Source organism: Alosa pseudoharengus, unplaced genomic scaffold, assembly GCF_046254945.1.
Source record: "Alosa pseudoharengus isolate Yale_2024_CS ecotype anadromous, Long Island Sound unplaced genomic scaffold, YU_APseudo_1.1 YU_APseudo_1.1_scf_7, whole genome shotgun sequence".
Taxonomy (NCBI): Eukaryota; Metazoa; Chordata; class Actinopteri; order Clupeiformes; family Clupeidae; genus Alosa; species Alosa pseudoharengus.
Window position 1 is genome coordinate 41,345,566 of NW_027468859.1, and position 20,826 is coordinate 41,366,391.

At 41.8% G+C, this 20,826-nt stretch overlaps 1 protein-coding gene across 1 annotated transcript in view; it reads right to left on the minus strand.

The window, feature by feature from the left end:
* The window catches only part of cd2ap (CD2-associated protein), a 154,480-nt gene extending 134,236 nt beyond the window's left edge, over nucleotides 1-20,244 (minus strand). Inside the window, exon 1 of the mRNA XM_076272389.1 lies at nucleotides 19,966-20,244. Coding sequence (XP_076128504.1) covers nucleotides 19,966-19,969 — 4 coding nt within the window. The 5' untranslated portion in view covers nucleotides 19,970-20,244. The remainder of the gene's footprint in view (nucleotides 1-19,965) is intronic.
* Between the last annotated feature and the right edge of the window lie 582 nt (nucleotides 20,245-20,826).

Genomic DNA, 20,826 nt, shown 5'->3' on the forward strand with positions numbered 1-20,826 from the left:
TTGTTAAAAATGGAGCCAAGAGGCAGCATATATAGGGAGAATAGCAGAGGGCCTAAAATGGAACCCTGAGGGACACCACATTTGATAGGTGCAATGGAATAAGAGCAATTACCAAATCTTACAGAGAATGTTCTATCATTCAGATATGATGTGAACCATTTCAACACCACCCCTTGCAGACCAACTTCATCCTCCAGACGTTTTAACAGGATGCTATGGTCAATGGTATCAAAAGCAGCACTAAGGTCAAGAAGTGCTAAGAGGGCACAAGAACCATTATCTAGATAGATAGATAGATAGATACTTTATTGATCCCCAGGGGAATTACTGAGCAAAGAATATCATTTTGCACCTTAAGTAGAACAGATTCGGTGCTATGAAGTTTTCTAAAACCTGACTGAAATTTATCTAGGATGTTGAAAGCATTCAAATAAGAAGTGACCTGAGAGAGAACAACTTTTTCCAGGATCTTTGAAACAAAAAGGTAATTTGGAAATAGGCCTATAGTTTTTCAGGTCACTGTAATCAAGACTGGGCTTCTTTAGTAGAGGTTGGACAATTGCATGCTTAAAACTAGAGGGGACCACTGCAGTAGATAGAGAGCTGTTGATAATGGCCAAAACAACAGGACAAATGATGTTAAAGACTTCCTTAAACAGGTGTGAAGGTAAAACATCTGAGTGGCAAGAGGAGGATTTCATATGAGAGACCACTTCAAATAGCTGGGAGGGAGACACAGGTTGCCACTGCTGAAAGGAGCTGGGTGAGAGTTTTATAACGGAGGGATCAGAAATTAAGGAAGGAATTTGAGATTTAATGTTATTAATCTTATCAATGAAGAAATTGAGAAACTTCTCACAGTTTTCAGTGGTGGGAGTGATAAAGAGAACAGCAGCAGGAGGATTTAAAATAGAGTTGATGGTACTAAACAATATTTTTGGTCTGTGAGCATTACTGGTAATCAACTTAGAGTAATACTCTGTTCTAGCTGACTTAACAGAGTTTTGGTACATCTTTAGAGAATCTATAAGAGACTTGGAGTTTTTTTTTTTTCCATTTTTGCTCATTTCTCCTACACACTTGTCTAAGAGAATGGGTAAAATCATTAAACCAGGGAGTGGAGTTGGTTTTTGACCGTTTTAGTTTTAAAGGGGCAACACAGTCTAGAGTAGCGGAACAGGAAGTGTTGAAGAGATTAACTAATTCTTCCGTATCAGAGCAGGTGGACAGGGCATCATTGATTAATGTGTCTACTGTAAATCATTCAAATCATGTGTGAAGTCATTAGGCTGGAAGCGTTAATGTGTCTATTAAGCTCATTAGCCTACTTTCAATAGGCCTACTGTACAGCCTGAGAGGGAGAACAACACTCTACTGTAGAGTAAACAATCAGTTTACTTAGTTACATTTGTTTAGTTAAATCCAGTTTTCTACCCTATCTCCATAATATGCTTATAGAAAGACAAAGTCGGGAAAGTGCTTCAGAGAAAACTTGTTTATTGAAATAATGAACATTCTACCGTCTAATGTCGCATTTCTCATCTCGAATTGCCTCTCAGACATAGCTACATGGATGAAGGCACACCACCTCCAGCTGAACCTCTCAAAGACTGAACTGCTGGTCCTCCCAGCTAAACCTACCATACACCACAACATCAACATCAAATTTGACTCCCTGTCTGTTTCACGTTGAATGCCCTCATACAGACATACGCTACCTCCAGACCGCTGCGCTCCTCAGACGAACAACATCTAGCTCTGCCACCGGTACGCTCAGGCCAATCCAAACTTTTTTCATCTGTTGTTCCTCATTGGTGGAACACACTGCCCGTTCCTACAAGGGCAGGGACATCCCTTTCCATTTTCAAAAAAATCCTGAAGACCCAGGTCTTTAGAGAACATCTCCTCTCATAGCACCACTTACAAGTCTTGCTGATCCTGGCACTTACCAGCCGTCTTGAACTGACACTCGACTGTTTAAAAACAGCACTCACTGATGCACTTATTCTTACTGTACTCTACCGTTTTTAGATTCTCCTAAAATTGTTGAGAGAATTGCTTTAAAAGTTTAACTGTTACCATGTTGTTAGTCGCTTTGGATAAAAATGCGTCAGCCAAATGTAATGTAATGTAATGTAATGGCCGCCATCACCAGTATTGCCACGGCAATGCTACTTTTCAAAGTAGGCTAGTATTGCCTGGCAATACTAGTTGTCATACATGAAGTTACACTAATAAACAACTTCACAAACTGCTGCTGCGCTGCGCTTATCCTCGAAGTGTTTTTCCCGATGCATGTAGGCCTATTCTATCCTACTGTCAGTGACTGACGCGAGAAGCTGGTTCTGTGTTGTGTTCATTTCAGTGACTGACGCGAGAGAAGCGGGGTCTGTGTTGTGTTGCGTTAATTTATTTTCATTGGGTGTGCCCTGCCACAGCATAGAGACTGGCTTGTCTAATCCAAAAATGAAAATAACAGGTCTTTGAATTGACACGCAAAATTAGACTGTTTTATAGGCTATAGCCTAAGTTAAAAGTTGAATGAGCAGACTTGTTGTAACAGATGTAGCCTAAATATCGTAGCAAATAGCCTATGACACAGCTTTTAAAACATTTATTTTACTCTCGCTGGAGTGAACACAGAATGTGAATAGGCTATCTCTATCATAGTAATATAGTCTATAGTTGTAATGGGCATGAATAAAAAAGGCGCAAAAACTATTGGCAATTGAATTGGATTGACAATTTCTTCGCTGTTTTGTCGGTTTGTGCCATATTTGTGCTCACTTTTTTTACGGGGCTCCAGGATCGGCCACTCCTTCACTGTTCTCTCGGTTTGTGCTCGCATGCATTTTTCCAACACTTGGCTGCAAGCTCCCTTCCCCCACCCCCTTCTTTCACAAGCAGTGCAGTTTTCTGTAGCGGTGCTTTCTGAAGCTAATGTAACAACAAATAGGCTACCACCAATATTGTTGTGTGGCAATAAAAGTATCCAGGGTTTGCGCAAGTAGCCTAAATACATAAATAAATTAAGGACATAAAATCCTTAACGTGAAAAAGCTTAACGTAGCTTAATGTCCCAAAATGGCAACAAGTCGTTTTTCTCCTCGTATGCGCTCATTATAAAGAAATTTTATGTCTTTATGTCCCAAAAACAGCTATCAATTAATCACCAAACATCCTATAAACAAGTCTTGCCAGGAGCAACACCTTGCAAAAACAAAATGATAATAGGCCTTGGCCTAATAATGGTTGGAATGGACAGATGCCAGTTATGTTTTAAAAACAAATGCTCCCATTACCCCGCAGAAGTTTCAAAGTAGCCTACACCCAGCCTAAGCTACTTCAGAACACCTCGTCGACTGTCTGTAGTAGGCTACAACTTCGATTCAATAAAAATATTTACTCATTACTCCTGCCTGGATTCGAACTCAGGACTGCCTGAAAGTTGCAGACCTGTTCTGAAAATACGTGCATTAACCCACTCAACCATCAGACAACGTTAGCTGCTTCGAGTAGGCCTATTGGGTAGGACTGTAGCCTACACTGGTTGCTGTGGCACAGCCTTGAGTGACCAAATTCGTTTTCTTCTTTCATATGCTGTCATTTTGTTAACATTCCTGTTAACAGAGACAATTAAAATTGTGCTCTCGCGAGAACTCTGGATTTCCAGGGTACTCAGCACTCATGAAACGTGTGAAACCAACAGTTAGGACAGTCAAAGTGTGGCCAGAGGGAGCGGACTCGGTGCTTCAGCAGTGTTGTAAAAACACTGACTGGAGAGTGTTCGCAACATGGGCCACCCATGACTCCCACGCAGACATTTGTTCATATGCCTCCTCCGTTTTGGACTGTATCAACTCAAACATCAACAGTGTCACCACCCTCAAACGGATTACGACTTTCCCTAATCAGAAGCCATGGATGAACAGTGATGTCAGAGACATCACATTCAGATCAGGTGATGCTCAAGCCTATATAGCTCATCCAGGGCTTACCTTTGCTTTCACGATTGTTAATGTTTTATTTGGATTGTGTTGGCCGAGCCGCGCGTGTTCATTGAGCAGGAGAGGGAGGGAGAGCGAGAGAGAGCGGGGCAAGGAAAGGGGGTTTACTTCTATAATGTTTGGTAAAGTTGAACACATAGTCTACAATGAAAGCAACGAGAGATATGGAATTATTATTTATTTATTTTTGGACAACGTAGGCTACCGGTAAGTAAAGTGGGAGATGTGTGTTGCTTATACAGCTGCGTAAGCTGCAAAGCACTGCGTGAAACACTAGAAAGGGTGTGTCGCGGTTCTGCCTTTTCACACCGCGACACAGTATCGTGGATATGAGTGTCGCGATTTCTGTTTCGAATCGCATATCGTTAAAGCCCTAGCTGAACCACTTCTATGGCCGCTTTGGTAGGGACAACAAGATGACCATCAAGGCAGTGGTCTCTGCAGATCACCAGCCCCTCACACTTTGCACCACCGACGTGCAGCACTGAGCAGGACTAATGCACGTAAGGCTGCTGGCCCTGATGGTATCCCCAGACATGTACTCAGGGGCTGTGCTGTACAGCTGACTGAGGTTTGGACTGACATATTTAATCTGTCACTAGCCCAGGCGGCTATCCCCACGTGCTTTAAAATCACTTCCATCGTGCAGGTGCCAAAACACTCAACTGCAACAAGCCTTAATGACTTCTGTCCAGTTGTACTCAGCCCCATCATCATGAAGTGCTTCGAGAGGCTGGTCCTGGCCCACCTCAAGGACTGCTTACCACCCTCACTGCACCTGTATATTTCAAGAGCCTTTTATCCAATTTCTTTTGAGGATATGTATACAGGTCCCTGCTCCATCTGTTATTAAGAATGCTCTGCTTCTCCTAGTAGTGAATGTTGCATTTATAAATTGCAGGGTCATAGGCTGCAGAGCTTGTACTTTCTGACACAGTGAGTGTGTCACATCTTGACTCTCACTCACTTGTGAGGGCCCTTTGCCTATTATTTCCCTCTCTTCTCCTAACTCTGTCTCCACACCTTTCCATTTCCACCTTTCTGACTGATTTCCCTTCTCCTGTCTCTATAACTGACCAATAATCAATATAATGCTTAGATAATATCCATATAACTACAACTACTATTATCTACTATACTATTGATCCAGACTCTGATATCTAGATATAACATTAATATAGCCTTTGTCAGCATAGCAAATTGTCGCAGGTTAGCTAGCTGCAACTCCACTGAATTTCAGCATAACATTTTGAGTAGGCCTTGAAGTCAGCCTTTGTTCAGGTCAGATGATTATTTATATTATATATAATAGATTTGTGAGTTGTGGTATTGAAGTTTATGTGAGCTGCATGAGACACTGCGTTGCGTTCGTTAGTAATTAGGAGTCAACTCTAGGCTACTTTCGTTTTGACATGTCAGATCTACAACTACTTGTCGCGTGACGGTGCATTGATGCAAGGATAATGGTCTCGTCGACTATTTATAGTAATTTGAAGAAAGAAAGGGGACCTATATGGTAGATAGACATGACTGGTGCGGTTTTGCATTCACATACTATAAAGTTTCGTCTCCATCTTCAACTTAACTTTCTCCTTGTCGTCCAATGACTGGAGCTAAGTTGCCTATTCAATAACATGATAGCTTTAATGGCGACCTAGCTAGCGATGCATCTGTATGACCCTACATGATTTCTGTTCAGCAGTCCAAAATAGCTGTTTTCTAACCAACGCTCATTAAAACGGCAACCTCACTCACATGTTGGTGCAGTCATCTCCGACTGTGTGCAGGGGGGCATGGGTCACACATGAAAACAGACTGGCAGGTCAGTCACACACACAGAGACGCAAGCGAGGACCATGGCATTTAAACTCTCCGACTTTCTGCATCTAATAAACTAACTATTTGTAGATAGCTATTTGTATTAGAGATGCACCGATTGCAATTTTTGGGCCGGTTCCGATTTTTCATAGAGTTTCACCTGCCGATACCGATTTTAGCTGATTACGATTTAATTTCTTCTAACCATTTTACAGCACACACAAATAGTTATTTTCTATGTTTTCCTTAATAGAACATGTTAATATAGAAGTGTAATCAACTTATCAATAATGAAATGGCTGTTAAAAAAATGGAACCGGTGATTAGACAGATTCTTCTTCAAGTCTAGCTTCAGCTGCAGTATCAAACTATAATACCAGTGTAATTATAATGCCATATGCTATAATGTTATAATGCCAGCTACAGTGTGGGACATTCATTTCACAGACTACTAATATGAATGCACTGTTATGGAACATCTATTTTTTTCTTCTCACATCCAATATCCAACTAAAGATATAAGAACAATTTTCATGATACATTTGAACATGCTGCATGGAACATATTTTCATATGCATTGATGAATTTATGGGAGGGCGAGGGAAAAGTGGGAGTAGACTATCACGCAAACACAGGGGAGGAGAAGTGCTAATAGCGATTAGGTGCTTCACCATATGAAAACAGCGCACGTCTGTTTTGCGGTGAAAAACTTAAATCCAAATTCCGGTTAAATGCATCAATTAGGCTATAGAAACTTTCAGAGACAGCTGATTCAGTATTCAGAGCATCAGTTTTCTTCATTGTAGGCTACAATGTCAAAAGCAACTTTAACTTTTGTTTGCCTTTCTAATAGGCTGTTTGTTCACTTTCACAACATCCACTTCTCAATCTGCTAGGCTTAGCCCTAGTCTACGTGCAGTAAATAGTTCTAGTATTTTTAAGTGGAGTAGAACTACTAGGGCTACTGTATGTCGCTGCTTGTTGACATCTTATTATCATGTAGCCCAGTGTTTCCCAAACTTTTTTTCTGGGGACCCACTTTTTAAAAATGACAGACTATCGCGACCCATCTCACTTCAGTCAGATCTAACATGCAACCTGCATGCAATCATATTGTTTTAGGCAGGTTCTCAAACTTTTCTTGGGGGTATTCTTGCATGCTACGCAGTCGTCACTCTTCAGCGTAGTAAGCTGTTCCTATATTTCTAAAGAGAGATGTTGTAGGCTACGTTGCAGACAAATGGATCCATAACGGCTCCCACACACAGCTGCGTTCTGTCAATGCATGCCAGTGGGTGTTCCCGACGGTAGCTATGCAAATGACTTGAAGTAAAACGTAATGTGATTGGTTGGTGCCGTCCGTAGATTGGCTTGATTGGCCGGTGCCGTCTGTCGGTGCAGCAACAGCTGAACTCCTCAACGCGAGCGGCGGGAGAAACGCGACGCGACGGACCCACAATTCAGTTCGGCAACGGATCACGTGAGCCCATGTAAAGTGAATGGGATGCGTCTCCAGCAACGCGAAGCACGCAGCTGTGTGTGGGAGCCGTAACACCGTCAATTCCTATGTAAACATAGCAAGTAACTCAAGTCGTTATATTGTAGCCTATTTGTGGAGGTTTCTTTATTTGGAAAGTTGAATACGCATTTTCCTCTGGAGTTAAACGTTTGTTTGTAGGCCGTATACCAAGGCTGTGGCAAGCTTTGTTGTAAGAATGTGAAATGAATAAATATCAGAACAAGAGGCTTTTGCGCAATAGTCAAAAGATAATGTGCCTTTATTGTAAAGTAGTCGTAAATACTCGAAAAAATAGTTATCCACACTGGCACTAATGACGTCCGATTGCGTCAATCGTAGATCACCATACAAAACTTTATCTCCGTGTGCAGGTTCGCGCAACAGACTCTGTAACTTTCTCTGGACCCATACCCATTAAAAGAGGTGATGAAATGCTCAGCAGAATTTCGGACCTCAACCGATGGCTGTCAAAGTGGTGTGCCAATAACAATGTGGGCTTCATAGATAACTTTAGCTCCTTCTGGGGGAAACCTGGACTGTTGAAAAGAGACGGTATCCATCCCACATGGGAGGGTACTGCCCTCCTTTCAAGGAACATAGACCGTCACTTAACCGAGGCTAGTTCCTGACGAACCAGAGATCCAGGAAGCAGAGATAAGGTCTTACACAGATCTCTGCCGTCCTAACAGTCACCCAGGTATACAGGGCACACAAGGCCAAATAGAGAGTGTGTCTGTACCAAGACTGTCAACTCTTACTCGACCCACTAGGGGAATTATTCGTAGCAATCTTATTACGATAAAAACTTCTTCGGTGAAGCAAATTCCTCCAAAAACGCAACTTACACTTGCTTTACTTAATATTCGATCACTGTCAAGTAAAACTGCCTTGGTTAATGAAATTATTACTGACAATCATATAGATGTTATGTGTCTTACTGAAACCTGGCTTAAACCAGATGAATACCTTCCATTAAATGAGTCTACACCTCCCTCCCATTTGAATTATCATGTACCACGCCACACTGGCAGGGGAGGTGGAGTAGCTACAATCTATCTATCTAGTCTTCTCACATCTCCCAAGCTCACACACAAGTTTAAATCTTTTGAAGTTCTAGTCCTCAATTTTTTACCGCCAGACTGGAAAACTAATCAGCCTGTAACTGTGGTCACATTGTACAGACCCCCTGGCCCCTACACTGATTTCTTAGAGGAATTTTCTGATTTCCTTTCTACTTTAACTATCCAAACAGAAAAAATACTTATATTGGGTGATTTTAATATTCATATGGATAATGTGCACGATTGTCTCACAATTGCATTTCAATCCCTAATTGACCATGTCGGGTTCTGCCAAAATGTTAATTCGCCCACGCACCGACATAACCATACTATTGATCTAGTCTTATCATACGGCATAAACATAGAGCAGTTAACAATCTTGCCACAACACCCGACCTTAACTGACCACCATCTAATTACTTTTACAATGACATTACAACATGCAGTACCCAATTTAGCTGAATACTACAGCCGCGGCTTATCTGAAAAAACTAATGCAGACTTTCTAGAAAAAATTTCGCTTACGCTTGCCCCATTCCGGACTCATGTGGTAGGCCTATCAGAAGGCCCATTCCTTAATCCAGCCGAGGTCGACTTGTTAACTGATAATGTGATGAACTCATTACGCTCAACCCTTGATTCAGTAGCACCACTCAAAAAGAGAATGAGAAAACAAGTAAGGCGTGCTCCATGGTATACCACACAGACAAAAACACTCAAACGAACAGCGCGTAAACTTGAACAAAAATGGCGTACCACTAAATTGGAAGTTTTTCGCCAAGCATGGAAAGATAGCCTTATCACCTACAAAAAAGCACTCAACGAAGCCAAGTCAACTTACTACTCCTCGCTGATCGAAGAAAACAAAAACAATACAAAATTTCTCTTTACCACAATCTCCCGCCTGACGAAGAACCACACCGAAGTAACCGAATCTATCCCTATTTGCCTAAACAGTAATGACTTCATGAACTTTTTCAATGACAAAATTGAAACAATTAGAGATAAGATTAATATCCAGTCAGTCTCACCAAATATTTATACTCCATTGCTGAACGGTAGCGAAAACATAATTGAATCACAGATGAGACGAACAACGTTGAATTCATTTACACCTATTGACATATTAGACCTCACTTCCACAATCTCTTCATCAAAATCTACAACTAGTCTACTAGATCCTATTCCTACTCATCTTCTGAAGACTGCTCTTCCTTTGTCGGATAATGCTTTGCTCCAGATTATAAATAACTCACTGCTATCAGGCCATGTACCACAGTCGTTTAAGTTATCTGTCATTAAGCCATCCCTCAAAAAGCCTACCCTTGACCCTAACAACCTGGCCAACTATAGGCCTATATCTAATCTCCCTTTTTTGTCAAAAATACTAGAAAAAATAGTGTCGAAACAAATTGGTACCTTCTTGCATATGAATAAAATCCAAGAATTATATCAGTCTGGTTTCAGAGCTCACCACAGTACTGAATCAGCCTTAGTTAAAGTTTTTAATGACCTCCTCATCGCTGCCGATAATGGACATATATCAATATTGGTCCTCCTGGACCTCAGTGCTGCCTTTGACACCATAGACCACAACATACTACTCCACAGGCTTGAACATTCGATAGGCATTAAAGACTCAGCACTCGCTTGGTTTAGATCATACCTTTCCAACCGCAGACAATTTGTACAGGTTCACAATGAACCATCTACCCAGACTATGGTAAAATATGGGGTGCCTCAAGGCTCAGTACTAGGGCCCCTGTTATTTTCTCTCTATATGCTTCCTCTAGGCTCAGAAATTAGGAAACATGGCATTAAATTTCATTCTTATGCAGACGATACACAATTATACCTTTCCATAAAACCTGACGAATTGACTCCGTTAGCCAAACTTGACACATGTATACGAGACATAAAGACATGGATGACAAACAATTTCCTGCTTTTGAACTCCGATAAAACAGAAGTCATGGTTTTAGGTCCTAAAAAGATGAGGGATATCCTATCCTCATCACAGGCTACATTTACTGATCTCCGACTATCCTCATCCACATGTGTTAAAAATCTAGGAGTTACAATTGACCAAGACCTATCACTAAGTAATCACATAAAACAGATTACCAAAGTTTCATTCTATCATTTAAGGAACATTTCAAAGATAAGGAAGTCTTTATCCCTACCAGACGCTGAGAAATTAATCCATGCTTTTGTCACCTCAAGGATTGATTATTGCAATGCTCTATACGCTGGCTGCAATAGCACCTGTCTAAAGAGCTTACAGCTTATACAAAATGCAGCTGCTCGCACACTCACTAGAACTAAAAAATATGAACATATTTCCCCTATCCTGGCATCTCTACACTGGCTGCCTGTTAGAAGTCGCATTGACTTCAAAATATTACTTCTAACATACAAAGCCATTAATGGCCAGGCACCAGAATATATTAAAGATCTCCTAGTTCCATATAACCCACCCAGACCGCTACGATCACAGAATACTGGCCTTCTTGTAATTCCAAGAATCTCAAAAACTACAGTAGGAGGCAGAGCTTTCAGCTATCGCGCACCCCTCCTCTGGAATAATCTTCCTACCTCAATTCGACTAGCAGACACCCTCCCTATTTTTAAGTCTAGACTTAAAACATACCTCTTTACTGCCTCCCATAGTTAGGTATGGTGCGTGGAAATTCACCCACCTCAGGGTTTTTTGGAATGGACCACCCTGCTGAGTCCTCGTGTGACTGGCACCCCAGTCGCACGTGCGATGGTGGTCACTGACCATACCTGCGCTGGTGTCGACTACCCCTCACCATGCCTTAGTTATGCTGCTATAGCATAGTGCTGTCATGGACTTTTCATGTGTCACGCCGTACAACCCCCCCCCTCTCCTCTCCCCCCTTCTCTCTCTCTCTCTCTCTCTCTCAACTCTCCCTCTCTTGCCTATTCCCACCATGGTATACTGTAACAATATATAGTACTACTGATCACTTATTGACATTAACCACTCTGATTTTCAGTAATACTAACCCACTCTACATCTCTCTTTCTTCCCCCTTACTGTACCTCACTTGTGAGGTATATCATCACCAGTCATCAACCATCCGTGTGTTGGCCCTCCTCTCACCCATCTCACCTGAAGTCCCATCCTCGACTGCCCTATTACTGCCCCCTATCTGGACTCCTGGCCCGTACAGCCTAGCGACCCACCACCAGCCTATGACAACTCTGCCCGGATTACTGGCCCATCCACCAACCCACCACATGCCCCTCGAAAACTCCCTTCCCCTGGACAATCCCAACGCTGGACTATTGAACTTTCTGTCACTAAATCAGGAATAACGAATTACCATAACGGATACGTAATCATCCCACCTCTTGTAACTTTCAGCTCAAGTGCTTAACACCATGTCTTATTCTCTACACCCGACTATCATATGCATTTGTCATGTATACAGACCTTACTGTCATGTACTGACCCTAGGCAGATGGGTCAGGCCTTTGAGTCGTGGATCTGCTCGAGGTTTCTTCCTATATATATCTCCAATTCTAGGGAGTTTTTCCTCGCCCCTGTTACCCATGGGCCTCTCTCTTGCTTTCCTTTTCTTCCTTTCTTTCCTTCTTTCTCTGATTGCCTACATTCTGTAAAGCGCCATGATACATGTGTTATGTTTTGGCGCTCTATAAGCACAATAAATTGAAATTGAATTGAAATTGTAGCCTAGTAGAGTTTGCGAGGTGGAAAACGAGAGGAAGTGTTTAAAATGTCCATTTAAATAGTAGGCTAATATAATGCACTGTTGAGTGTTTTAAATCCGAAATAATAAGGAATGTGAGGAGGTTGCTATTAACTTTAAAGAGTGCATCTACAATTGAAACTACAGTGTATCTACAGCCTACAGTATATGACGCAAATTGAATAGCCATGTCGGGTATACGGATGTCTGCTTTAGTTGACTAGATTTTAATCGGTCAAGTTGACGAGCTGGAGTCCGTTAATGTTCGTGCAAATAGGCTGATTCATGTCCCTTGCATTTTGCAACTGCGAGGTCCATCGCAGGCGCCCCACAGAAATGTTTCATTTTGCGAGTGAGATGTCCACGCTGTCCCCTCTGCGGCGCGTTCGCGCCCCCCCCCCCCGTTTCAGAGCTATTCTAAATGCAAAATTGCACAGAGGGACGTGACTGGTAAACATATCCTAATAGAAAAATGATAGCTTTCCTGGCTAAATGGTATAAGTTAGGCCTATTAGACAACATAAATTGTGCTGACGACCCAAATAAAATCTCCTGCGACCCACCCGTGGGTCGCGACCCAGTCTTTGGGAAACACTGATGTAGCCTATGATCGCTAAACTTGATTCTTTTTAATGTCGCAATCGGTTATCTCCGTTCAGCTGCGCTTGTGGTTCAGCTGTGGGCACGCAATTAGCAGCAAGGATGGGCGGTGATGAGCGATGTTTACGTAGCCTATGAAGTGACAGCTTAGTAAATTCCACGCAATATGGCAAAGCACAGCGTTTGCTGCATAGGAAAACTCAATAGCCTATTAGTGCTTTCTGTGTAGCCCTACGTCCAGCCCTGAGTGTTGGCCTGGTTGCTAGCTTCTTCAAACTTTGCAAACTCAGCTGGGTGTTGTTACAGTTGCAGCGGGCGAGTGCATTTGACCGGCATAAAATCGGCATGTCTCAGACTGACCAGCCGGTCGCCGGTCATGGCCGATCACGTGAAAATCGGCCAATTCTAGCCTCCTATGTCTAGACTCCTGACATGCAGCCGTCCTACCACATGCTCGCTGGACCCTATACCTACGAGCCTACTTCAGTCCATCAGCCCGACCATCGCACCAGCTATCACACACGTGATCAATGCATCGCTAACCTCCGGCACATTTCCAACAGCGTTCAAAACGGCCCGGGTAACACCGTTACTTAAGAAAGCTTCTCTCAACCCTGCTCAAGTCGAGAACTACCGCCCTGTCTCACTCCTGCCTTTCTTATCCAAAGGCATTGAACGAGCAGTCTCCAAACAGGTCTCGGACTTCCTTTCACAGAACAACCTTCTGGATCCAAATCAGTCTGGGTTCAAAAGCGGCCACTCTACCGAAACTAGGGGTGTAACGGTACACAGAAGTCACGGTTCGGTTCATACCTCGGTTCGGACATCACGGTTCGGTACGAGTTCGGTACAATGGAGGGAAAAGCAAAACAAAAATGCAGAAAGCATTTTTTTTTGTACATTTCTCAGGCTGTACTACCTAGTGTCCTACAGTCTCTTTCCTGAGCTATCTGCAACAGCCTGAAGTGTGTACGATGTAGGCTAAACAGTACAATAAGTACCCAGACTCCATCTGTAACTTGTAAACAAAATAAAACAATCAGCTATAAAACTGAAAATAGGCCTACAGCATCTCTTATTTCTGAAAGTGCAAATTACATAGAAAAATCATTTTTAAAAATCCACTTAAGCAAGACCTTCAACATCTGTGTTTAGTTGTATATGGAAGGGTCTACAATTTGCCTCAATATTTTTCATTGTGTGTAAAGTAATAATCTAGCCTACTAACTGTGAAAATATCACACTATTTTGCCTTTTTTTTAAAAACAAAACACCCACTGGGGCGAAATTGCTCCTTTCATTTCATAAAGAGACTACAACTAGAAGTCACGTGACTTTGCCCTTTGACGTTAACTCACCGTAGCATGGTTTGTTTATTAGCCTGGTTAGCGTTGTCACTTTACTGTCACTTAACACTACCAGCTCCTCATGTGAGAAGTTACAAGTTACCACGCGATTTACATAGCTTTCTGTCATTACGAAATCGTTTAATTTAAGCCATAGGTTTTGGCCCTATTTGTATATATCCAAAGGCTGCTGAAGCGCAGGGGAAGTTTTTTACCCCTCGTTTCAGTGATTGGTAGCTAGCCTACTACATCATCTGGGTGATGGCTTCTAATATGTGTAGCATTTTTTCCACTCACATACCCAACAACTGCTGAACAACGCCGACACACAGTTTCATCTTATCCACCACTCTTTCGCCTGTACTAACGTTACTGTAACTGAAGTTCTCAAACTTGCGATCTTAAAGAGACCAGCGGATCCTCTAACTCTTGTGGGTCGCCACCACTTGCTTAGTGCTGCTATCTCTGACTGACTTGACCGACGACCTGACAAAAAAAGAACATAGGCGCCAATCAGAGCTTCAGAGCTAAGGCGAGGCTACAGATTAGCGTTAGGTGTCGCTAAAGAACTCCCGTAACTCTCGCTACTTAACAGTAATTGCGCATGACATTAATTAATCCGCACACGAGTTTTATGTATTTTGATACCGTGTATTCTCCGTGTAAATTCATGCACCGAACCGTGACGCCTGTACCGTTTCGGTTCAATACGAATACATGAACCGTTACACCCCTAACCGAAACGGCTCTGCTGTCTGTAACAGAAGCCTTAAAAGAAGCCAGGGCGACCGCTCGGTCATCAGTACTCATTCTGCTTGACTTATCGGCTGCCTTTGACACGGTTAATCACCGCATCCTTCTCTCTATACTCGCTAACATGGGAATCTCCGGTTCTGCTCTCTCCTGGTTTGAATCCTACCTCACAGGACGCTCGTTTAACGTATCATGGCTTGGTCAGCTATCTGCACCTCACCATCTCACCACAGGGGTCCCCCAGGGCTCAGTACTGGGCCCCCTTCTCTTTGCTATCTACACCACCTCCTTGGGACAGATTATCCGTTCGCATGGCTTCTCATACCACTGCTATGCAGACGACACACAGCTCTATCTGTCCTTTCCACCTGATGACCCCTTGGTTTCAGCACGGATCTCGGATTGCCTCTCAGACATAGCTACATGGATGAAGGCACACCACCTCCAGCTGAACCTCTCAAAGACTGAACTGCTGGTCCTCCCAGCTAAACCTACCATACACCACGACATCAACATCAAATTTGACTCTCTGTCTGTTTCACCTACCAGGACTGCAAGAAATCTAGGAGTTGTTCTCGACAACCAACTAAACTTCTCAGATCATGTTGCCTCAGTCGCCCGGTCATGCCGTTTCGCACTCTACAATATACGGAAAATCAGGACTTACTTAACTCAAGATGCCACCCAACTTCTGGTTCAGGCAATAGTCATCTCACGACTCGACTACTGCAACGCCCTCCTGACAGGTCTCCCAGCCTGCGCAGTGAAACCACTTCAGATGATCCAGAACGCGGCAGCGCGCCTGGTCTACAACCAACCCAAGAGGGCACATGTTACCCCGCTACTCATCCAGCTACATTGGCTACCTATGGCGGCCCGCATCAAATTCAAGGCTCTAACGCTTGCCTACAAAGTAGTCTCCGGTTCTGCTCCCACCTACTTTAATGCCTTCATACAGACATACGCTACCTCCAGACCGCTGCGCTCCTCAGACGAACGACGTCTAGCTCTACCTCCGGTACGCTCAGGCCAATCAAAACTTTTCTCATCTGTTGTTCCTCGCTGGTGGAACACACTGCCAGTTCCTACAAGGGCAGGGACATCCCTCCCCATTTTCAAAAAACTCCTGAAGACCCAGCTCTTTAGAGAACATCTCCTCTCATAGCAACACTTACAACAAGTCTTGCTGATCCTAGCACTCACCAGCCGTCTTAAACTGACACGTAACTGTTAAAAACAGCACTCACTGATGCACTTATTCTTACTGTACTCTAATGTTTTTTTAAATTGTCCTAATATTGTTGAGAATTGCTCTAAACTTAAACTGTTTACCATGTTGTTAGTCGCTTTGGCTAAAAATGCGTCAGCCAAATGTAATGTAATGTAATGTAATGTAATGTAATGTAATGTAATTCCGGTCACCAGCCGATCTATCGGTGCATCTCTAATTTGTATCAAAAGAAATACAATTACAATTTCAAGCATTTTCAAGCACTTTATCCAAAATTCAAGCACTTTTCAAACCTTGAAAACGCAACATTAAAAGTCAAGCATTTTCAAGGATTTCAAGCACCCGTACGAACCCTGGGTCACACCAAAAGACAGCAAAAAGGGGTACTGAAGTAGGCATGCTGGAAATACTTGATTTATTGAAGGAAATATGAAAGATAACTCACCTGGTAAACGTTCAATGTCTTTCTGAGATGTTATTATACTTCCTGAATGAAGAAGGATCCCCTATCCCCAAAGGTCTTCAGACAATTGGCCGTTTTTCAGGCTATGCAGTGCAGGTATTTCGGGTGACACCATATCGATTTTTGGGACAAAATCTTTTTGTTCAGGGCTGGTTCAAAACAGTTTGCCTGGACTTTCAAAACGGCAGACTTACAAATAGATATATGTGGTATTAATACTTAAATAAGGGGGAAATATATTAATTGTATTGGTTTTCTTCAAAATCAAACTTTGTGAAATGGGCTTGGGACGGTCACGATGAGCTTTTCCTGGTTTGGCTGAAAATTGTAGAATATAGGAATATGACTGGCATGGCACTGGAATAGTATATGTTAATATAAAACAACTTTTTCTGAACAACATAACCACATTTATTTGCAGATTAGATATTTCTTTACTTATGTTTGACACTCAGGACCACAAAAAGGCCATGTCATGTCAACCACCCAAGTCAGTGTTTCCCATACATCGACTTATTTGTGGCGGCCCACCACAATATCAACATTGATCACCACATAATGATTTTCCAGGTTGTACTAAATTGTGCTTAAATCTGGTTAGAATCATAACCACGCTGTGCTAATTTGTTAAAAAAACTGTTGTATTCAAGTTAATTCTGCAAACCAACCACCACAAATGGTTTAGTTTAGTTTTTTATTATTATTATATGTTTCATTTATTTACTATAGCTTATAATTTATACATTGTTCTTATTTAAAGTAGGCTATATAAGTGCAGTGAAGACACAAAATGCAGATTGGAGAAAGATCATAAGTGTCCAATAACTGTTTTTGTTAAGATACACTAATAATAACTTAACTTAACCTACATTTTATCCTGCAAATGCATTTCCCCTGCAAAGGGGAAAAAACATCCAAATATTGGCCAAAAAAAACGGCAGCATCAGCCATTGGCTGATCCTGATTGGCATCAGGCATAGAAAAACCCATAGCCTATCGCTCGAACTCTAACCCGGAGATGTCAGTTCCAAATAACTGGTTATGAATTAGTTCAATCACCACTGTATTGGTTAACCAATTGTTGTGCATGTTCACGACAAGAGAGATCATCTAGCCTACTGAGCGTCGAAAGCATGATTAATAATGGCAAAAAAGGGCAACATACTTTTCCATACTCCAGCAACAAGTCCTCCTTGAGGTTTACGAGGATGTAAAATCTACAATCAATAAAAAAGCAATACTTGTGCGACGTCTACCAAGGAGCGGAAAACGGCAAATAATGACTGATCGCCTCTTTAAGATATAATTACTTGTCAGTCACTGACGAATTGAACTACATTAATTGTAAACCCAATAGGAAGAAGACAGAGTGGGGGGGTAGCATTACCCCCTTTCATTCTGTTCTCACTGATATCATATTATCCTATGATTGTTGTCATTATTACATTATATACCAGGCCTACACGTTTTTTTCTTCACCAAATTCATTGTCCGCAAAATCTGTGCAAAATTTGTAAGGATCATGCGGAATTGCAATTGATTGTTGAATTTGCTACTGCTGACTAGAAATTCCTAATTTTCTTACATGTTATACTTGGTGCCCCTTATATCTAGCTACATGGCAAAAGTGACCAATTTATCACCTTCACAGTTCAAGATGGTGTGTTGGTTGTGAGCCAGCAGCAACATATGATGCTATGAACATATGATGGGAGATGGAAGCTTGTTGAAATTCTGAATGAGAACAACAGCATGACACAGGAACAGTAGCAGTCTGGCATAAGAGGAGGTTGGCCTAGTTCTAAAGTTTTTGTTTGTTTTTCTACCTAAAAATAAGCCTAGTAGCAGGGCAGCACAATTAACAGAATTTTATTCTTGATCTTGATTTTGGTTTCCTACAATTAAACAACAATGATCTACCAATATTAAAATTGTGTGTTCCACCCACAGAACTCTCCCCTACAAAACAAGTGATCCTTAAACTTGTCCATGCCCCTGCATGCTCAGTTGTTCCCTGCACTGCATAGCCTGATTTTTTCTGGATGCAGTAAGGATGAGTAGGATTACGTTTACAATACAGATGAAAGACGGTCAAAAATGTGATGAGATCTGGGAAAACCAATCACATGGTGAAATCAAAAATCCTTGATTGCTGCTCCATTTCAAACCTCTCTGGTGAAATTTCACAAACTTGAGATTCTGATACCATCCTAGCAACATCCTGAATACCCTCCCCTAGCAACCACCTGGATACCATACTCACAAAATCCTGGATGTTGCTAAGATGGCATCAGAATCATAAGTGGGTGAAATTTCACCATGTGATGGGTTTTCCCAGATCCCATCACAAATAGTGCAAACCTGGGGTGCGCAAAAACTTTTTGGCTAGAGTGTCCAAATAGCATACATCAAAGGGCTAAATCCGCTTTAAAGCATACAGTGAAAACAACCAATGTGTGTGCCTGCATAGTTTCACCATTCATGCTAACAGGCCATTCTAAGATAAGAACAAAGAATGACACTGTAAATTGGCCTACACAACCTCTATTTAGTCAGAAAGATCACTCAGTCACCCCAAAAGAAAATAAGGGAATCAATCTGTTAAATTTGAATAAATCTGGTTGTGAAAACTTTCACTCAAGCACTTCCTGGTAACGTCAGGCTCAATTTATTTATATTCTGTAAGTTACTGATGTAATCAAACGACATTCACATATTCAATAGGCTATAGACAGCAAGTAGTACCAACAGCTTAACTTTCTACCAACTTTTGTAAATTTGTGATAATACCAAGAGTAAAAACAAACGTAGCTGCTAACATTAACGTCAGGCTGTAACTTCAAGCTCAATGGTTTTACGTTAACGTTAACTTAGTTCGAGTGAAAAATGAAGCTGTCGAGGTGAAAATTAGCGTTAAAGTTAGGTAACGTTAGCTAGATGTATTTAAACTCAGCAATCGTGTTATTTTATAGCAAAATTCTACGTTGCAAAATATAATTGTTAACCCTTACTTAACGTTAACATTACACAAAGCCATCGATCACCTGCATTAAACTTCCACCACAAAATAGATCATGTTAAGCAACTCTGCAATGTTGCTTAGGGTTTACATTGTGATATAGGCTGTACAATTAACATTAAATTCGTGCAATTGCACTGCAGTGAGGACTGTTTGGCTACAACATGGTTGCAGTGACACTTCACGCTAATTAGATGAGCTTAATAATAGCTAATGGTAGCAACTAGCTAGCCAGGTAGTAACGTTAACATTACATTACACGGGAAATTCTGGCATCGTGGTCTAAGATTAACGTTAACGTTTTTTTGTTTTAACAAGTCGTTCCATCTTTTGTACACATTTTCCCAATACACGGTCCCAAGAAAACGATCATGTGATTACATAATGAAAAAGTATTCTACAAGAACTCACCCATAGCTACTTCAATTTAGGACAGCCTTAGTCTGTGATGTTGTCCTGTCCCGTGCTTTACGTTGGCTTTCTCACTAACTAGCCAGCTATCTAAGTGGCTTGCTAGGTATTTGTACTTAACCCTATATTTTGCAACTAGGTTACTTGAAACTGGTAATTCCGATGTCATATAAAGATGAATGAAATGTCAACGGTTTTCATTCCCTTTGCGGAAGGCCTACGATGGTAGATTTTAAGATTATTTTGTAGGAACTGTGCCCCAGTCTCCGCCTGTCTTGGCTTTGCTAATATTACACCAACTTCCCGCGATAGTTCAGACAAGTTACCTTACTGTCACATGACCAATATACCAAAATACAATGGCGCGTTCAATTTAATTCGGCGCAGTGATGGTTGAAGTGCTGCACACTGGTTTGACATTTTGCAGAATCAGGTTTGAAAATGTGTAAAGTAAAATAATCTGTATTTGTAACGAGATGAGAAGGGTCTGGCAGCAGACTTCATCTGTGAGTAGGCCTGCAGTAAAAAAAATGGACAGAGCCTGTCCAAAGGGCAGGGGCCATCTGGCCACCTTTGGGCCAATGGAAGATAATATAGCCTAATTTAATTTGTTGGCCAATGATCGGCCCAAACAAGGGCAGTCAGTGACCCATTGGTTCATTTGCCATACTGACACTAGGCTTTCACCACTCTACAGTTCTAACCCAGATAGCAAACTCAGATTGGCAGATAGCAGTAGCTGGTGGCATGCCGCTTCTGGGCCGCTGGACCACCATCTTGTTCAATTTAACTTGTCATAAATATTAACAAAACACATGAAATGTTATTAAAATAATGGATTAAGTATAACTGAATAAAAAT